The 22,401-nt window shown below is 36.3% G+C and overlaps 1 protein-coding gene across 1 annotated transcript; it reads left to right on the top strand.

The window, feature by feature from the left end:
- Positions 1–2,615: 2,615 nt before the first annotated feature.
- gfi1ab (growth factor independent 1A transcription repressor b) lies at positions 2,616–5,679 on the top strand. The gene is made up of 6 exons (XM_073851174.1): positions 2,616–2,798; positions 3,096–3,296; positions 3,912–4,309; positions 4,396–4,533; positions 4,615–4,780; positions 4,860–5,679. The coding sequence occupies exons 1-6, from the start codon at positions 2,687–2,689 to the stop codon at positions 5,036–5,038; spliced, it is 1,194 nt and encodes a 397-aa protein (XP_073707275.1). The 5' UTR covers positions 2,616–2,686; the 3' UTR covers positions 5,039–5,679.
- Positions 5,680–22,401: the final 16,722 nt, after the last annotated feature.

Below are 22,401 nucleotides of genomic sequence, written 5' to 3'. Positions count from 1 at the left end.
CTTTTCTTAATAATCTCATCCTTACATTACAAATCATATTTAGGAAAAAAAAATGAAGCAACAAGTCTAAAGATTGTATTGTTACTTTCTATTTTCTAGCTTATTTTACGCTAAAGCGATTCTGGGAACGGCATAGAAGTAGGCTATTTGGAGCTGAGATTCAGTTTTCCCCTCCGTTATTTAGCCTATAGTTTTAGGTTTATATCACTTTCATTATTTAGGATAAATATAACTGTATAAAGGACTATGATTCTCGTGATGAAGCACAAAGCATAAGTGAGATAATGTTTAAACATCAGTCAAGATATTGCCTATGTCCTTACATTATCGGTATCCTATCTACCGGATGCCTTGAGGTGGCATGTCTAATCGACGGATTGCACATTGAGCTTTGATTTCCTGGGCTTCGCTGTTGGCCAGTAGCCTACAAACGAAATCTACTCCAGATCCTGGATTGTGCGATTGTAGGTATCCTATCAGTGTAGAATAGCTACTGATGGGCGAGACAGGTTTCATAAACTCATACAGCGTGGTCAAACAGTGATCGAAAAACGTCCAAATGACATCTTGAAGCATTAACTTACAACGGTTTGCCTTCATCAGTTGACAGCTTTTTTTTTTTTTTTTTAAACTGCGTTCTAGGTAAGTGAAGTGAAGCGATTAATTTAGGAGACGGCTGTCACGAGTCAAAGGCAGGTGAGACGTAGACTGATGGCCTGGCTGTATGGGCTCCCACTGATTGTCTGCCGCACGAGTTGAATGCGTGTCCCTGTTGTGTCCACGACAGATCACCAGCGTCCACTCTGAACAAGGCAGCTCTGTTTACTGAGCAGCCACGAAACTCGAGAACGCCGTGACCCCGCTGGCGTGTGGACAGCTTTATTTCAGGGCTACAAAAACCAAGTTTTACTTTGTGAAAAAAATCCGATTAAAAATCCAAGAGTGGCATTTTAAGATGTTTAACTTTAAGGAGCATTTTAAATTCGGGTGTTAACTAGACTTTGTAGGCTATAACTTCAATTCCACAAAATGGTTTATTTTCATTTTGAAAATGTAAATAATTATTTCTCCATCTCAAATGTTTAATATATGCTGACAATAGCCTTCAAAACTGGGTTGATGGTAACAGTTGTTTTGTTAATCTAGCCGTTTTTTGCCTTGCGTTCACGGTCAAGACAGTTCAATTTTTTTCTTTACAAAATCATAACAGGGTTGACTAATCTAAGATCAAAACTACTCTTGACAAACGTAACAAAACTAGACAAAGTCATTAAGAGAGGAGACGTTTCTTTGAATTGTTGAGGGTGAACTCTCAGAAATAAAGGTACGAAAGCTGTCACTGGGGCAGTACTTTAAAGGTTCACATTAGAACCTTCACAATAATGCCCCAATGACCGCTTTTTTACCTTTATTTCTGAGAGTGTGTCATTATGATGACGTATAGATTTGGCAGAAATTACAGAATTGTATATGAGGGGGCGTGGTGACAATAAAAAGTTGACATCCTGAAACTAAAATCTAAAAAAAATATTTAGAGTTAGGCTAAAGGAACACCGCAAAATTACAGCTCTAATTTCATTAGAACATCAATACATCTTTATTTTACTATTTTAAATCTAAGTGTGGATTTGCGAAAACAGCAAACGAAAAATGAATGTAAAACAAAAGTTGTGTTAGCGTTTACAGGTATGTGACGCTGGACCACAAAACCAGACATAAGGGTAATTTTTTTGAAAGATGAACAAATAAGCTTTCCATTGATGTATGGCTTGTTCGGATTGGGCCATATTTGGTACAACTATTTTGAAAATGTGAGGGTGCAAAAAAACTAAATACTGAGAAAATCGCCTTTAAAGTTGTCCGAATGAAGTAGGCTATTCAGCAATGCATATTACTAATCAAAAATTCAGTTTTAATATATTTACGGAAGGAAATTTATTAAATATCTTCATGGAACATGATCTTTATTTAATATCCTAATTATTTTTGGCATAAAAGAAAAGTCGATAATTTTGACCCACATTGTATTGTCGGCGATTGCTACAAATATACCCCAGCGACTTATGACTGGTTTGTGGTTGCCTACTGGTTTTGTAGTCATATATATATATAAGGACACTAAATGCATCTTTGTGGATCATCCATCAATGATATATCTATTCATATAGTGTTAACAAAACACAAAATAAATAATGTAAGCGGAAATTGTAATACAATTTTATTTGTTCCGAAGTTTGTTACCAGATAGTTTTTAATACACGAACCTGCACAAATCATGAGTCTATAAAATGGAGAAGGCACAGGCTGGGTTGCCGTCTCCGCGTTTCCTCTCCCCCTGCAGCTAGGGATTGAGTAACACATTGATAAAACAGTGTATCACTTATCCTGATAGTCACGGTTTCCCCCCGGGAACCTGTCTGTCCTCTCATAGAGGGGCGGACCAATCACAGGCCTAAGGCTTGGTAGTCGTTCCTTTAAAGCACCTGTCTTCATAACACCTGGCAGACGAGAGAATTGCTTTACGCATGCTCCCACTCGGCCATATCCTCTATACAGACGCGCCGCTCAACCAATGGTCTTCAAATCTTTTCAGAGATAAAAAAGCCGCCGCATCCGTGGATCTGACAGATTGCCTGATCTTCACTAATGACTGAGGACATAGGAGGAAGGAACCAGAAGAGAAACAATGCCTAGGTCTTTCTTGGTGAAGAGCAAAAAAGCACACAGCTACCACCAGCCACGAACTCTGGAGGATGACTACAGCAGACTTGATACTATTTTAGCTCATATATGTGCAGGTATGTCAAAATCATATCGATTTGTTGATAATGTAGAATGGATAACCATAACCCTGACACTTTTATCATGTTTTTTTTTTCTTTTGAAAACTATTTGTTTTCTTCATACCATTTAAATAAAGAAAGAAATGGTAAAATAGCGGGCGTATACGACTAGTTTTTACATTCGTGTTGGGAAATTCTAGAATTTGGTTGCCACAGTAAAACATAGTTCCCAGTTGTTCCTAGACAGTTGTGAGGCAAATATTTTATACAGTTGTGGTTTTGACGAAAAAAAAAATCAAAATCTCATAACAGAAAGCAAAACTTCAGACCAGTCAGAATGCTGTACGGATGCCCTCACAGGCGACACGGCTGGCGCTTGTTCACCGGACTCTCACCTGGTGGATCAAGCGGATCTTTCTTCCAAGTCTCCTCTCAGCTGTGAGGAAAGCGTGTGCGACCGTTCCTCAGATTACGAAGACTTTTGGCGACCTCCATCACCATCAGCATCACCGGGTATGGATAGATTTAGTATTGTATTTAAGATATCTGAAGCTTATCAAATTTCATGCACTGGGTGTCTGTTTCATGCAACCTGTCAACCTGTTTTTAAACGTTTTGTTTTTTACCAAAACATTTTACTTGTTGATGGAAATTATTTGCATGAGTGATAACAATTAGGCTGGTCGGGCACTTTTCGTTCATTTCTGATCATATCAGACGAAATTTTAAAACAATAACGTTAATCAAAAAAAAAAAATCTTTTGTGTTTTTAAAAGTAGCATATTTAAGATATTTGCGAAATAAACCTCAATAGATTGTGGCACAAATTATACGTTATCCTACACTCTTCAATAAAAGGTTCTTCATGGGCATCGATGGTTCCAAGACATCAGTGAAACCTTTCAAATGCAGAAAATGTGCTTTATAGTCGAAAAAGGTTTTTTTATTATGTTTTTCAAATTGGTTCTTAAGAATTGTGCATTGAAAGGTTCTTTGAAAAATCAAAAATCTATGGCATCACTGCAAAAACACCCTTTTGGAACCTTTATTTTTAGACACAGTATAATCACAAACATATTTATTTAAAACGGAGAAATCATTAAATACTCGATTTTGGTTCTTTAACAGAGTCAGAAAAGTCCTTTTCCCCCTCCGTTGAAGAAACACAGCCCTTCGCCGTCCCCTTCAGGCCTTACGCATGGAGCAGGTACTCGGGATGTGAAATCAGACAGCTGGTACAGCATACTCTCAACCGTCACCACTCTCTGGATCTCGAACGGCCTAGTCCTCCAGCCTTTTACAACGACCGTGTGGTCGAGTCCTCTCTTTTCACTGAAAGGGGATCTGGCGCCGGCATTTACAACAGTTATGGTTCCACTGCCACCTTATTCGAGCGCGCCACTGCCTCAGGACTTTATGAAGACAGCAGCATACTGGGAAAAGGAACTGAGATGAAATCCAGCACTGATGTGATGTGCAGTCGTCTCCTGCTAAATGGCGCTTTTAAATGTATCAAATGCAGCAAGGTAATGTAAATAGAGCAAAAATCTCGCTCGGGTTTTTTATAAATCATGACTAGACATTATTAAACCAACTCATATCCGTCCCACAGGTGTTTTCTACACCACACGGGTTGGAAGTTCACGTCCGGAGGTCGCATAGTGGAACAAGACCTTTTGCTTGCGACATCTGCGGGAAAACGTTCGGACACGCTGTCAGTCTGGAACAACACAGAGCTGTTCACTCACAGGTAGAGTGCTCGAATTTTCTTCTAATTTAGGGTGTTAGAATGCAAAATTGAATTTGTAAAAACACGCTTTTTATCTCACAGGAGAGAAGCTTTGATTGTAAAATCTGTGGGAAGAGTTTTAAAAGATCGTCTACGTTGTCCACTCATCTCCTCATACACTCCGATACACGACCCTATCCTTGCCAGTACTGCGGAAAGAGATTTCACCAGAAGTCAGATATGAAGAAACACACCTTTATCCACACAGGTAAGCTAAATACATGTGTACAACATAAAGAACCTTATCTATAGAAATAGAACGCTGACGAATGGATTTTGTCTCCCAGGGGAGAAGCCACACAAATGTCAGGTGTGTGGGAAAGCGTTCAGTCAGAGCTCCAATCTGATAACACACAGTCGAAAACACACTGGATTCAAACCGTTTGGATGTGACCTCTGCGGCAAAGGATTCCAGCGCAAGGTCGATTTAAGAAGACACAAGGAAACACAACACGGACTGAAGTGAGGAATCATGCGAGGACTTTACCAAACACTATTGGACAACCCGTCGGGACTATAATAGTCTTTTTAATTTAACAAGCTACAAATGCTCATTCATAAAACATTAAATCAGTGTTTTAGAGAAGGCGACTAATAGCGTTTACATTAGTTGTAGAGCTGTTTATGCTTTGTGAGATTTGCCTACGAGTCAGCAGCAGGCCAGCAGGTCTGGCAGCTTTCATGGTGATGTTATACAGGGTATCACAGGGTATCTTGATGCAAATCAATAGCCCGCTGCAGAGACATGCCAGGCATCGTGTCTGAACCCAAAATATTATCACCAAAATAATCAGGGACGAAATACAACCGCCGCGAGAAAGGACACTGTATCACCCAAAATATCAGCTGAAGGAGAGAAAAATCACCGCATCTCAAAAGAATGTCACTTCGTTTTCAACGCTGCAAAGGGAATGCTGGCAAAACAAGCACTACAATAGACTGCGAGATTTCATCAATAAAAGGATTGTTTGTGTACTATAGCCCAACTTAAATGATTTGGCAACTTATCGAAGCTTTTCCATTCATCATTTTTTCCTTTTTCTAGTAGGTTCGTTTTCTTTGGCGTAAATAAACAAATATTCAATTGTCTATACCTTTTAAACTAAATTAAATCGATAAATTAAATTAAACTTGTTTTATATCATTTACACTATTTATTTGAATAAAGAATATTACGAAAAGATATTTCTAGTGTGTATTTTGTTCTTTTTTTGTGTAACCAAAGTTTGTATATTGTTTCATACAGATTTATACAATCTCTGAAAGTAGTGCGCGGAACGAATAATTTATTCATTTCATGACTGTAAATGAAAACATTTCATTATTTCAAGGATTCAGTATTTCATTATTTGTTTAAAATAAAAATGATTTCATCGAAACAGCTTTGGGAAATTCCAAATGTTTTTCGCAATCAGTTCATTCGCATCTTAGACCATTTTCAAGACACATTGGAAAGACCAATAATTAGGTTACTTGGAAATCGGGAATTGTTTTCTATTATAAAGGAGAGGGAAGAGATAAATATGGAGAAATAAAGAGGATTGATCAACTATGTCTCATGTATTTAAATAAAAACAATAAAATCTCGTAGCCTACTAATTTACTGCAGACCGCAAAACAAGTGTCACAAACAGATAAAGTGAAAACCAAGAATAATTATGCATTCATAAAAAGACAAAAAATCTTTTAATCTTTTTTACATTTGTCCATTTGGATTCAGACGCTGGATTGTCAACTTTTCCAACGATTTATTGGACAGTTCGAGAAATGAATGTCACATATAAAATAATTTGAACACTACGATTTATACGGTTTATTTACTTAAATGAATTTAGAATTAACTACAGAAACTATGAATAACTAGGACAGTTATATGATTAATTAGTCATCACAACAGAATAAATCTAACCAAAAATCTTATTTTTTAATCGAAATTTAGCTAATTATAGCCTACGCGGTTTTTTTTTTTGAAAACAGATGCAGATGTCGTCAGATCAAACGTCTAGTTGTTTTTTAGTTAGCTTATCTGACCATGAAAATAATTATCCACTTTTATTTACACTCTAAACACTCTTGGATCTCTCCTGTTAACCAAACTGAGTGTAAATAAAGGGAGTTTATTCAGCAGAAACAGTTCACTCTATAGGGCGGAACAATAGGGCGGCTCAGTGCATTCTGCTTCCCTGCAGTCTAAAATGGCCCCGGGGTATAACGTCAACTTTTCAAGGGATCCGGCACAGTGAAGGTAAATAATGTACGTTGTAAAATCTGTTTCCAACAACGCAACCGCCCTATATAGGCTAAGCCTGATAAAAGAAAATCGTAATTTCTCATTTTCCAAAAGTAGGCTACCCTCAACATTTTCCGCGATCAAATTATTTGTTAGACTCACAATTTTTTTACATAGTCGGAAGACACAATCAAAGAACACTAAGCACAGACTGAAATCACTGACTTTTTATGGCTCAAATCTTAGTGCATTTAAGCCCGCGAAAATGCTTAATATTTTAAAACCCTTAAGATTTGACTGCAGGGAACATGAAAATGCATATTTATTCTACAGAAAAGAGAGGTAAACTGTGGGATTTCCATGTGCCGCTGCTGTTTGGAAAATCGAACATGACTGAGGAATCTGAGGACAATTTTTGACTTTATTAACAGCTAATAACAAGGCAGATTGTCAGACTGACAGTAATATTCCAAGACATCATTTAAAATGCAGCATTAGATATTTCCTTGTTAGAGAACATTAGAGTGGTGACCGTGTGGCAGTGCAGTGGGTATAATGGAGTGCTGCAGGGACTGTACTGCCTTAACCTAGGTCAGTATCCACCGCAGCTGTTTCAATCCTCTGCAGTTCACTCAGAGGGAAAATGCAAGCTTCAAGTGGACCATTAGGCCAGGCCAGATTTCAGTGAGGGTTTTAAGACCGTTGCCCCACAGCCTCCAGGCATATCAAATATAAATAGAAGAAGTCCTGGAAAGAGCCCAATCAATTTCAGTGGGCGAGTAATCAGAGCACTTCAGTCTTTGGTTTATAAGCACACACACCTACACTAAAAACAAAACAAAACAAGGGTTGCAATAATCTGTCTGGTAAATAAAAACAAAGATAGAAAGAGTTCATACATGAAAATATCCACATGGTGGTCTATTAAAGAAAGTTTCATTTCATGGTTTGGTTTATCTAAAATTAATGCCAGTTACAAATAAAATATGAAGGATATCTCAAGTTTTGCTTAGGTTTTAGATGAGAGACCCAGTTTTTAATTTAAGAATCAGGCATCACAGCAATTCAATACCTTGAAGCGACGGTTTACCCGAAAAGTCATTATTCTGTTATTGTCTTTGTTTACTCACCCTCATGTTGTTCCAAACTTCTTTTGCGGATACAAAAGCAGATATTTTGATGAACCAAACCATGTTGGTTACCACTGACTTACATTTTATGTGCAAAAGAAGAAGAAAAAAAAACACTAAGACATTTCTCAAAATATCGTCTTTATGTTTGACAGAAGAAAGAAAGTCATAGAAGTTTGGAATGACAATGACAGTTAGTAAATGTGAGTAAAAAACTTTGTTTTTTGGATAAACTACTTTTTTTTTTTTTTAGCAAATACAACCCTTTTGAAGTACCAAAATGAAAAAAAGTGCCCCGTAAATTTAATTAAACAATGTATTACGGCTGTCATGATTAAAATGAATGAAAAATGTTAATTTGTGCAATTACATTTCAGGCCAGTTTTACTAAAAGCTTGCGCCAGCGCAAACTGTCTTTTGGTGTTTAAATGGTACTGTCATGATTTACTTAATACGCGCAGCGAAGAGTTAGCGCTGAAAAGAAGTACCTGACCTTACTAAATATGCGTTCGCAGCAAAATTTTCCCCTCCCATCGGCGCTTTCATGGAATTGAGCTCTAACGCTAATTTGCCCTGTTTAGTAAAACTGGCCCTTAGATTTCTTCACTGCATCAAATTGTTTTAAGTGCTGTTTTGTGCAGCGTTGAGAGTTATAACCAATCAAATGCATTTCTGTTGAACCTAGGAATGCATTGGCCAATCAGAGGCGCTTAGATTACTTAAAACAATGGAGCTGTGTTCAGTGCACATGCTCGCAAATTTCCTCATCATAAACAACACAGTGCAGATACGATTTAAATAAAATGTTAATTTTGTAGTTTCACTGATAATAACGGGTGTTTTGCATAATTTGCGCTGGAACAGACTAATGCATGGACCAACAAAAACATACACAAACAAAAACGTTTTTATATTATTGCTTTCTATATCGATATTATTAACAATCATTATTACAATATAAATCTATGAGCTCGGTTTTTTTTTACATGTATAATTTAGATAACATTTTAAACAGTCTATATTGAAAACATTTCAAATATTGGTTAAAATAATTGGGTATATTTAAGTACTTGAAATTAAAGACAACACAGTATAGTGATAATAATAAGGTGATTATTAAAATTGCCCTTACAAATGTAAAAAAAAAAAAAAAAACCTGGAAATCAATTCCAGTGGTCAAATATAAACAGGTAAGTACTGTATGGATCACCAATGACACATATTTTGGTTTTTATCAAAGATAAGTGACAGAAGAAATGCAGGGTGTCTGAAACCCATGTGAAGGGATAGCAGTGGAAGGTCTCAGGGAGACAGGGCTCAGATACTGTGTTCTTTTGTTGTGGCGCTTTATTCATTATTTACTTGATCTGAAAAATAGACTGCAAGACAACTGCACAGCTGTCATCAGGCAGTAGGGTGAGGATACAAATTATTCATGATTTTAGAGAGAAAGGTAGATAGAATAAAAAGAGAGAGAAAAAAAAAACATAACAGGGAATTTGCTTGGCAGGGATGACAGACCCTCACACTATGTGAGAAGAACAATTTGCACAAGTTTTCATGAATTATACTCGAGGAAATTTATAAATTGTAAATTTTAATGGCAGAATTGTTTAAATATGAAATTTTCATTAAGAATGTTATTTATATGAGATCTAAAAACTAAAAAATGCACATACATACACACATTATGAAACAATGAATAAAACAGATTTGTAAAAAAATTAGTGTGAAGACTATACAAATATGACTTTTATTACAGAATATACAATGTGCTGAAAAAATCAATGTACACATATTAACTCTATTATTTATACTTACTGAAATGTGACCCTGGACTACAAAACCAGTCATTGAGATTTATACATTATAATTTTTGCTGAATAAATTATTTTGCCGAGATACAACTATTTAAAAATCTGGAATCTGAGGGTGCAAAAAAAATCTAAACATTGAGTAAATCGTTTTCAGAGTTTTCCAAATGAAGTTCTTAGCAATGCATATTACCAATCAAAAATTAGATTTTGATATTATTAGTCCTTATTACAATATAAATCTTAAAAAAAAATTTTTTTGGTCATAACATTGCAGCTCTATGAGCTCCTGTTTTTTTACATGTATAATTTAGATACAATTTTAAACAGTCTATATTGACAACATTTCAAATATTGATTAAAGTAACTGGGTATATTTAAGTACTTGAAATTAAAGACAACACAGTATAGTGATTAGAATGATAAGGTGATTATTAAAATTGCCCTTACAAATGTAAAAAAAGTACCCCTGGAAATCAATTCCTGTGTTCAGATATGAACAGGTAAGTACTGAATGGATCACCAATGACACATATTTTGGTTTTTATCAAAGATGAATTACTCAGCAGTCCCTCATTCAGCCTGATGAACACAAATTAAAACTGACGCACTGAGTAAAACAAATAAATCAAAGAATAAAGTAATCTCAACAGCAAAGTCTGATTTGCCTTAAATTCTGCATCAGGTTACAGTGTGTGAAGCCATCAGTGTACAGTGTGTGTCTGCTCCTATTCATTCTATTCCAGCTTGACATGACACCTCCGTACAGACTCAAGGGAAAAAGGAGCATTTTTCCAGTCTGCTCTGGGATGTCCCAGCTGAGCCTGAGTAGCACGCTTTTACTGCTCAAACGCCACACACTTTTGTTTCGAAGTCCTTGTTGTTTTCAGGACTGTTTAACAAGGTAAGTCTCCCAAGTCCCGGCACGCTCTAAAGCCAGTCACGCTGAAGAGCCCATTGGGGTTGAAGTATGTGTGTGTGAGAGAGTGTAACAGGGAAAAGCTAAGTGTGTGGGGTCTTAGTAAAAATGGGTAAGACCAGTGGCGATTGCCACAATTGGGAGACATTAGACCTGGGTGAGCGGCCAAATGCGAGCTGACGTTTTCCTTCAGGTTTAAGGCCCTGAAAGCTTTTCCATTAGTTATCTCGCAGAGGGGCCCACCAACCCCTGCACAGCACGCAGTCGGCCTAGACAGCCCCCACCAGCTGCTGAAAGGTGGGTGCAGTAGGTCGCTGCTCATTTAAAGACATGTTTATCTGCTTCATTTAGCATTACATATCACTACCATGGATGCTAGCTGTCGCTCAACAGGAGACGCAAAGGGATGTTTCATTTGTTTCAGTTTTCTCTGGACTTGTAAAAAATTAGTTTTAAATATTATGTTAATAATATGTGACCATGGTCCACAAAGCCAGTCATAAGGGTAAAATTTTTTTAATTGATATTCATACATAATCTGAAAGCTGAATAAATAAGTGTTCCACTGATGTATAGTTTGTTAGAAAAGGACAATATTTGAAGGATATACATTTGAATGACGTTCTTAGCTATCCATATTACCAATCAAAAAATAGGTTTTGATATTTAAGGTAGAAAATTTACAAAATATCTTCACTTAATATCCTAATGATTTTTGGCATAAAAGAAAATCGATAATTTTGATTCATACAAATGTATTTTTTGCTATTGCTGCAAATATACCCATGCTACTTAGCAATGAAGTCAATTCTACTCCGAACCATCCCTTTAAGACTGGTTTTATGATCAAGGGTCACATATATGAATAAAATGCTAGATATGATGTAAATAGTATGTACAGTGCCTTGCGAAATTATTCATACCCCTTCATTTTTTCACATTTTGTTATGTTGCTGCCTTATGTTAAACTACTTTAAATTACTTTTTCCCCACATCAATCTACACTCCCTACTCCATAATGTCAAAGCAAAAAATAGGTTTTTAACATTTGTGCAAATTTATTAAAAATAAAACACTGAAAAGATCCCGTTGCGTAAGTATTCATACCCTTTTCTGGATAATTGCCAAATGCAGATGGGCAAAGCTTGTCACATCATACCCAATTTTACAAATTTATTAAAAATAAAACACTGAAAAAAGTACATTGCATAAGTATTCATACCCTTAACTCAGTACATAGTTGAAGCACCTTTACAGCCTCAAGTCTTTTTGGGTATGATGTGACAAGCTTTGCACATCTGCATTTGGCAATTATCTGCCATTCTTTGCCTCACCTTTTCACCTCTCAAGCTCTGTCAGCTTGGATGGGGGCTGGCAGACATTTTCTAGAGTCCTAGTTGTTCCAGTTGTCTTCCATTATGGATAATGCTTCTGTGAACCTTCAATGCAACCTTTATGACCCTCCATAGACGATATATATATAAACTAAGAGACACTGACGTTCAATGTCAGAAATTGTTTAATAGTAGTTTCTTTATTTTTTCTAAATTTTGCACAAAAAGGGTATTCTTTTAGCTTCATAACATTAAGTTTGAATAATATCACAAGGACTATTTTAAAGGGACCTATTATGCAAAAATCACTTTTTAAGGTGTTTGAATACAGTTGTGGATGGAGGGTGTGAAAACAACCTGCCTATAATAGCAAAAATCCACCCACTCTTTTTTTTTTTATAATCCCAATAAATCATTGTCTCTCTGAGCACACGATTGCTCCCTACATATACACCGTTGTAGAGCGAAATCCCACCCATTTGTGATGACACAATTAGCATAGATACAGCCCTGAGTGAGAAGCAGCAGTCCGCCATTACTGTTTTCTTGCTGTAGCTGCTGGAGATATACAATGTTAGTGCTAAAGAGGCATTACAAATGTTGTTTTAAAATGCACCAACATACATAGGAGTCTCCACAGACTTCCTTCATCTGTGCCGCTGAGGACACTGTGGTTAACTTCTATTTTTACAAGGAAATGACAAAAAGTCATCCTCGACTAAAGATTTTTCTGGTTGACTAGTAGTTGTTCGTTTTAAGCATTAGTCGACTATTAGTCGCACGTTTATTAATAATCCATATAAATCATAACAATGAGCCATTAATTTCCTACATAGCCTAATAAGTGCTCAAGAAAAAAAAGCTTGCAACAAAGCGACGGCAGATATAATAATTATGAATGTTTCAGGAAAAAGCAGCAAGGAGACTGCATTAATGTTTTAATAATTTATTGTTAAACTAAAACTTTCTTTGTGTTTGGCCTAAGAGATGAATTTGGCAACACTGACGCTATATCTCTGCAGTAGTCAACGCGCCTATATGCATGTTTCATACGGACTACATAATCTGAGAATATTTGTTTTCCATTTTCAATTAGTTCATTTGAAAGTAGACGTTTCACTCTATGGAGATATAGTTTTCATGTCTGTAAGGCAAGTATACATGGAGTTTAGAAGTTTTGTGCTCAAGTTCACAGAGACAGTAGAAAGCGCATCATGTTTGCGTTCATTATTTTTAGGGGTGGGCATAGATTAATTTTTTTAATCTAGATTAATCTAGATTAAATTTTGGAATTAATCTAGATTAATCTAGATTAAAATGGCTAATTTGAATTCTGCTGAAGGCATTCAGAATATGTGTGCTACCCAAATAATGATTTAAAGTCTTTGAGAATGGATCATAAAGCTCATAAAGCTGTTCTATGATAATTTGTTGATGAAAATAAATTATGTTCAATTAGATGTACTTGTGTTTACTAACTAACTAACAATGAAATTATTTTTTCTCCCTATTAGATTGTGTTTTTTTTAACGTCAACACCTACCCAGCCCATTACATGTTACACCGTACTTTTATTTTGACAGGTTGCCGTGAAGTTTCTGTGTCATACAGTATGATATGATGCTAGTTTTCTCAAATGAAACGGTAAAAGTGACACTCACAGCAGTTTGGGAGATTGAGTTTATCTGTTCATGTGAGATGAAAATGCCAAAAATTACCGGGAGCGTCACGTGTGTTTCAGTATGCGTGTAGTAAAAGCTCGTCTCCGCAATGCATACATACAGCTAGGCAAACGGAACATATCGGATTCATATTAAAACGGTCTTTTTGCATTTCAGTTTTCACATACACTAGTCCATATCGCGATTTGAATTAAGTGACTGACCAACATTTGATTTATGAATCCAAAAAACGACGAATTTACGTGGCATTTCGCGCTATAGTAGATTCGGTTTTTATGAATGGAGGACGACGCGATCCCGTCTGTGTTTTGGCGGAGGAGACTTAAACGCGCGACCATATTCTACAGTCTTCGGTATACATCCGCGTTAAACTATCAAGGTGAAAGTCATCATAGCTTGCGTAGTTTAGACCCAGCTCCCAACCCAATTTTGAGAATAGATTAACGGCGATATTTTTTTTATCGCGCGATAAGAGTTTCACGTTAACGCAGCACGTTAACGCCGATAACGGCCCACCACTAATTATTTTACAAAAGTGCAAAATTTCGTAGTTATTCTTTGTGCACACAAATAAACGTAAAGTCTTTACAGATTCGAAAGATGTACTACTTTTATTTGTATGACCAAAAATGAAGTATTTTAAGAGCAAGTGACCTCACATGTTTGTTTTTTACATTTCTGAAAGAGCTTCTTGGCACTCTGTAAGCCTAATGTTGCTACCACTGTATCTGTCTGTTTTCACTGGTGTTGCCTTCACATGCTACCAGAATGATCGTAAATAGAAATGTTGTAGTTAAAAATTGCATATCAAAAGCATTGTGAAGTCGACCGCTTAAATTTGTCGAGATCATAATCACAAGTAGGACTTATAAAGTTTGTGATGACATGTGATAGCACCATGAGACCAGCTATGTCGTAATTTTTCTGTGTAATTCATAAATGCGCATTTATTATGCACAGTACAATCAGATGACTGACTTTTAAACCAATTTAAGGCTTAACACTGCTACTGAGAACATGTGAGATTGTCCTATTTTGTTTTTGCTGGCTGTTGAAGCTCCGCCCTCTTCTGAAAAGGGGTCTGGGAGAACCAGCTCATTTGCATTTAAAGGGCCAAACACAAAAACAGCGCGTTTTGACAGGTTATCAAAAAAATATCTGTCAGGTGTTTTGAGCTAAAACTTCACATGGGGACATCAGATACTTATCTTGTAAAAAGGGGCATAATAAGTCACCTTTTAATTATGTTTTTACTACATTGTTAAAATAGGGAATGCCAGGGAACATTTCAGTTGCATTGCTGTCTATGCAGGTCAGAAAATGCTCAGATATTATCAAAAACATCTTAATTTGTGTTATGAAGATGAATGAAGATCAGGTTTGGAATGACATGAGGGTGAGTATTTTCATTTTTTGAGTGAACTTTCCCTTTAAGGATTACGAAAACAATGGAAGATATGTTGAGATGTGACTGAGACTACATTAAGAACTAAACACTCTAAATGGACATTTTGCATAAATCTACCTCCCCTACCCCCATTAATAAGTCAAATTTCCATGACATTCTATCTAATTCATCCTGCTAGGGAGCATTTTCTTTAGCTGGAGTACATCAGTATAGCTCTGTTTCATCAACATTTAAAGAGTAATCTAATAGCATATGAATCCTGACAAAAGCACTAAAAGGATTATTAAATGTTAGTAAAAGGTTGAACAAAAAAGAAACTCCCAGGTCAGAAACAAATACAATGTGACAGACAGGCCCAGGCTGCACAGTTACAGTAGTATTAAAAGCTCTAAAATCTTTTATGTAACAGTCCATGCATTTCTTTGTCTAATACTATTGCCCTTGTCCCCAATTCAAAATAGAAAATAAAGCTAGTTTTGTAAGGTAATGTTTCAGTATATTATTAAGTTTCTAACACTAGATTATTATTAGCAGTCATCCATCAATGTCACTCAACTTAAATCCCTTTTCTACAACCAACATGATTTTCGAAAGAGTGTAGATGTAACCTAAAAGGTTGCTAACTGATACAATCCTCCACTTAACCAGGCCTGACTAAAGCAATGAACCTCTCTGAAAAATTCATAAGATCCATTTCACAAAATACCAAGCCAAGCAAAAGGATGTATCAAACTAGAATAGAGAAAGAGAGAGGGATGCAGGCAAGCTGATATGCAGAGACAGAGAGAGACAGGAGACGCTGGTGGTGAGAAAAATGACAAAAGATTTATTCTCAGTAATAATAAAAAATTTATGTCGAGGCATTCAAGTAAAGTTCCTTTTGATGTTCTGATTTAATGAATGATTTGAGGCTCAGATGTAGGGTTGCTGAAGCCTGTGCTAATGTCTGTTCGGGGTCTGTGTAGTCATGTGTCACTCTGCAGCACCATCAAACCACTGCACTGCTTCTCAACAGATCAAGCAGTCTGCAGTGAGCTGGTAAGTACTTCCAAAGTCCCTTAGGTCCAGCACACACACACACACACTCACTCTCACGGCCTCCTACATAGACGCATTCTGACACTAGACACACAAATACACCAACACATTTGTTCACTAACTCAGACACATTGATATGTTCCTACACGGTTTAAAAGCACTAGAGATAAAAGGCTGTTTCGTGTAGTGGTGTAAGTGGGAACAGCTGTGATGTTTTCTGCTGTTGTGTGAATGTGGTTGGTGTTGACTCTCTGATGGGCAGTGAAGTGTGAAAGGAACAAAAGAGCGTGCTTCATCAAAACTAACACAACATGCATTTGTGTACCAGCCACTTGATTTAAAAACATATTATCACTCTTTTGTCAAACATGATCTTTGGTGGATAAATCTCACTCGCGTCAGTCTGATTGCATCGTGATTGCATTAAATAATAATGGCCCTATGGCTAACGGAAAAGGGAAAATCATATACAGTAATAGACAAGAGCCAATGCCATGCTGAAAAAAAACTAATGAATTCAACTGAATTAAAGTGTAACAAATCCACGTTACCAAGTTTAACAAGAATTTATATACTTATCAATAACATTTTTATGACTCAAGCTACCTTTATACAATACAACTGTGGGTGTATGCAGATAATACACATTACTGTAAAAATCATTTGTCAAACATTGAAAAAAAAAAGACAAATCTTTAGGTTCAAAATAGAGACTTCTTTTGATTATGTTCACTGTAAAAGATTAAGGCGATCTGAGAGAGCAGCATTACAAAGACAAAGATCTGGGTTGCCGGGGTAGATGAGACCGGCCCTGCTCGTTTTCCCGCTGGTGTATACTAAATCATTAATGATCACAACCAGTACCTGATCTGCTCAAATCAACTCTGAGTTTTTCCAACCTGCTTTCCACACAGTCTAGCTATAGATGTTTGCACAACAATAGCATGAAGAGGCAGGTGTGGCTACTGACCTCCAAATCATTCACTTGATTTATCACTTAAGAAACTCCAAAGTAGAAAAATAAAAAAGGTAATTGTGAGATACAGTTTAAAATAAGAAATAATTTCATATTGCTAGACAAAAGTCAAACTGAAATATAGTTACAATTGTGATATATAAAGCTGATAAAGAAATAAAGTCACAATTGTGAGGTATAAAAGAAGAACTGAGATATAAAGTTACTTTGCGTAGTATATAGTTCAAACTGCAAGATGAGATTATTAGATTTAAAGTTATATTTTGAGATATAGTCACAATAAAAGTAAAATTTATGAGAATGTTTCAGTTAAAAAGTTAGAATACAGAAAAAGTTTCAATTGTGAAATGCAAAAACACAACTGACCCTTCGCAAAGACCTGTGGAACAAAGGGACACTGACAGCGCGCTGACAGACAAGACAAAACAGCTTACTTTTGGTATGAAACAAAGTCACAGCTTTCACATTTTTTAATAAATGTAAATAACCGATCATCTCTTCCGCTTTACTAGTTATAGCACAAAACGAACATGAATGAACACGAAGGTATCTTGTTTCAACCATGGAAAGATGTCAATACACAGCATTTTTCATATTCAAGTCAATCGATGTTAATCTAGTCTACTGTCTGGTTTGTTTGTCTGACAAAATAGCAGATTTGCTTTGTGATTGGTCAGATCGTTTGTCAAACTCCTGGCAAAGGGACAATATGAACCTGCAACCCAATTTCATGGCAATTCGTACATATTTTACGAGGTGGTTAATTTGTATGAATTCGTACAAATCTACACCTAACCCCGCCCCTACACCTACCCGTCTCTGCAGTGTAGACAAATTATACAAAATTGTACAAGTAAGGTTGTACAAATTTGTACGAATAAACCACCTCGTAAAATACGCTCATATTTGTCATGAGATATAGTCACATTGTGAGATTTAAAGTTACATTTTGAGTCACAATAAAGGTAAAATGTATGAGAAAGCCACAGTTACTAGAAATCAGAAAAAGTTAGAAAAATCTAAAAAGTTTCAATTGTGACTTGTAAACCCTCAAATGACCCTTCACAAAGACCCACCGACAGACAAGACAGAGCTGCTTACATTTGATATAAAACAAAGTCTCAGCTTTCAAATTTTGTCATTTTTTAAGTAATTAAAACAATAAATAGTGTGTTTTGTGTTGTGACAGATTGCTGTACAGCCTCAGTTCAAGCAACATGTGAACTGATCATCCCTTCCGTTTTAATAGGTATATATAGTCACAATAAAGGTACAATTTATGAGAAAATCACAGTTACTAGAAATTAGAAAAAGTTAGAAAAATAGAAAAAGTTTCAATTGTGACCTTTCGCAAAGACCCACCTAAAGACAGAGCAGCTTACTTTTGATATGAAACAAAGTCTCAGCTGTCAAATTTTGTCATTTTTTAAGAAACTGAAACAATAAATAGTGTATTGTGTCGCGACAGATCACTGTAGCACCTTAGTTTAAACGGCACATGAACCGATCATCTCTTTCACTTCAATAGTTATAGTGCAAAATAAACATGAATGAACATCAGAAGTATACTGTTTCAACCACAGAAAGATACCAATTTCCCCCCTTCAAATTCAAGTCAACTAGCGTTAATCTACTCTCCTGTCCGGTTTGCTGTTGTGATTGGTCAGCTCGCTTGTCAATCATACCCCTGGCAAAGGGTCAATATGAATTCGCATGGCAATCTCATGGCAATTTGTACATATTTTATGAGGTGGCTAATTTGTATTAATTTGTACGACCTCACCTACGAATTTGTAGGATTTTTGTGAAATTGTATGTATTTTACAAATTCCCCAATTCGCATGAATTTGTACGAATGACCTACACCTACCTGCCACTGGTGTCATAGACAAATCATACAAAATTGTACAAAATCATACAAATTAAGAGATAAATGAGATAGCATTGGCACTCAGATTGGTACCTGGCTTTTCAATACATAAGTTATGCAGTTGATTTAAAGTTCAACTAATAAACTAACAAACAAATGAAACGTTGATTTATTGACCTAAATGACAGGCAGCCAGGGTGCCCTAGAGACATTTTTGGCTGGAGAAATACAAATTAAAACACTTGTACATGTACTCGTGGATAAAAGGAGAAAGGGTGGGGAGAGAGGAAAAAAAACGCCTAAAAGCTTCCATCACCTCAATAAAATCATGGGAACCAGTACACAGTGTGTCAGCATCTCTAAACACCAGAGAATGAGCAGACTGACAAAATCGCTTTGACAGCCTGTTCACATGTAACATCCCACCCTCTTCTGCCATTGGGGGTTGCCTACAGAGATGAAGGCACAGGGTACCCAAGCACACAAGTGGACTCCGTCGTGCTGATGAGCACGGTATTGATCAAAACCAGACGGGGTGTCTCTCCTTTAGAAAAGGGGCCAGCGTTATCCTTGTCAATTAAGGTTCCCACACTGTACGTATTGATTTGGAACAACTCAACACAGGTAACTGCCATCAAAATGCCGATTTACAAAAGGGCAAGCAGGCATCGGCAATAGAAGCACCTGTATGGTTGTATGGATCTGTTGTGCTCCCCTCCCCATGGTCTCAGTTGCTCTGACAACACTCAGACCTTTCATTTCACAGATGCTGCGGCTGTCTGGAAGATTGAGTGCATGAATATACATATGCTGCATGTTATCTTTGATCCAGTACATCAAGGCCTAGCTGATTTCACTTAACTCTGACCCCTCTGTTTTCTATGGTAAAGACTCAGACAAGGGTCAGAGTTATAGCTATAGCTTGAGTAGTTTCAGTGAATCACAATATTTATTATTCAGTTTTTTAATCTTCCTTGCGGTTATTAAATCATGGGGAAAAAAAAAATCTGAGCCATGTCCATATAAAGGGCACTGTTTCAAATCAAACGCAGAACTCCTTCTGTAGCCAAGGCAGTGAAAGCTAAGGCACAGACTCTAGGGAGTGACTCCTAAACAGCACAGTTTTTCTTAACATGCTCACTGGGGTTTAGGGAGGGATACTGGCAGACAGCGTCAGCTCTAGACATGGCCTCTAGGGGCCTTCAGAGCCACTCTATTGCCGAGAAATAGGCAAGGAAGTGATGGAGTAAACAGTCCTGTCAGCATGCCATTTAAAATAAATCAAGTGCAAAAAAGCATAGTATGTCTCACAGTATGTTTGTCTGTGATAAGGTTATTAAACTAAAACACACTTAAATTATAATCTTTATTTGTAGTTTTCCTTGTAAAAAAAATATAATTAAAACTATTAAAGTTAATATAATGCCTTATTCCTCTTTGCTAAATTCCACTGAGAAGTTAAAGCCTGAAAAGCTGATGTGTCCGTCAGGTAATCAGGTTACACATTTGTTGTCCTGTTGCTGTTCCCTATTAAAAATACATGGATATATGATAGTAGTGACCTGAGACAGGCCTTATTACACACATACACTCAAAAGAAATGCTGTATAAAAGAGGTGTCATGTGAATTTAGAATATCTTATGCAAAAATATTCCAACTGAGAAGTCAAAAGTGACACTAGAAACAATATACAAACGTCATATACTTTTGCCAAGGCTGGATTATATACCCTTCTGACTAAATCCAAAGCCAAATTATCAGATGTTTATTCTCAAAAATAATGTCAGTGTCAGTTAAAGTGCTTCATGTGGTAGCTTATAAAAGCAGTTTTAAGTCAAACATTAATATTTAATATAACTGAAACAACACAGTGACATGAGGTTACACCTAAAAAAAAGCTAAAGCTCCTAAAGATACTAATTTCAATATATTTTTTAATCTAACGATTAATTTTTTTTGTAGTAATAAAAATAGACCTAAGTGAACAAAAGCCTTTAAACTTACTTGTTTTTACACTTCACAGCGTGATATACTCCTAGTTTAATATTGACTAAACAATATTTAAGTCAAATGTCCACTTAATCTTTAATATTTGACCATTTCTTTACAACAGAAATGCTACAGCTACTTTAATTTTTCGAATATGTGGACATCAAAACATGTAAACTCAGAGTGAGGGTTTAAACTTTTATTTTGAAATCGCTATGAACAGTTAGCATATTGAGAAAGATCCTAATGTATTCCCCTGTGTTTGCGTAGGTTTAAATATAAAAAGCTGAAGAAACAGTGTTCCCAGATTAATGTATAATAAAGTTTGAAATGCTTCACATGTAAATGATAACAGTTTGTGTGGAGCAGCATTTTCTGTGAACACAGTTGCTCTGAGATGCACATACATAACCTACACGCATGTAAATAATTAAAGGCGCATTTATTAAATTGAAGTGTTTGTGAATTCACAAACGCATTTTGTTTTATTATGATTGTACTGGTATTTGCCAGCTCCTCGACACAGGCAAAATGCAATCGAGAATTTTTATTAAACTGAGTATACTCAGATTGAATCGAGGAATCGTGACAGCCCTATTCTGAAGTGATAATATAGTTTATTTGTTAATGAAAATTAAACAAGACTGCTTTTTTATTTGGGAAAAAATATAATTCATCTTAGTGGGGTAGATTTACAAATATTAATATATAAGGGCTTAAATAATTGCATTCAAATTCTCTTTGCAACACCTTGTAAACATACAATGAGTCCGAAAGGACATGGGCCGAACACACAAAAACAACAAACCTGTTTGTCTGTCAACATACGGTGAGAGATCTTTTTTTTGAGCTCGACTTTCATTACACGCAGTCTGTTCACTGTCAAAACACTAAATCAGCAGTCTTCAATTAGCCACAGGCAAATCTGAAGCTAACATGCAACCAGCCTGTCCTTTCCTGTTATATTTACATTGTGCCTTTTGTTAAAGCCTTTCACCACACTGTAATAGAGAGAGCAAACTTCGCAGCTGCTGCTTAAATCCTATTGCTCAAACCTGGTTTGTCTCCATACACCTGAAATCAGGGTCTACAATAGTTATCCATATAGAAAGTCAAAGACATGGCTCATATCAGATTACACGTCCATTGGAGCAATACTAGACTTAATAGGGATTTAACTAAGGGACAGTACACACATGCTTGCCAAAGATTACTAAGCAATTTCTGATGCGCTTTCAGTATTTCCATGGCATGACCTTTAAATAACGTCAGGGCTCATTTGAGAGTATTATTGTGAGTCAGCAAAGTATTTAATTAATTATACTTAGACTGTGCTTCTGCAAGTCAGTTGAACAAACTAAATTTGACTAAGTAAACATTAATTTACTGTAAATAATAATCGAAACACAGATGACTGTTTTCCAGGGGATTCGAGAGA

This window comes from Garra rufa, chromosome 12 (genome assembly GCF_049309525.1).
Source record: "Garra rufa chromosome 12, GarRuf1.0, whole genome shotgun sequence".
Taxonomy (NCBI): Eukaryota; Metazoa; Chordata; class Actinopteri; order Cypriniformes; family Cyprinidae; genus Garra; species Garra rufa.
This window is presented reverse-complemented; position numbering and strand designations above follow the sequence as displayed.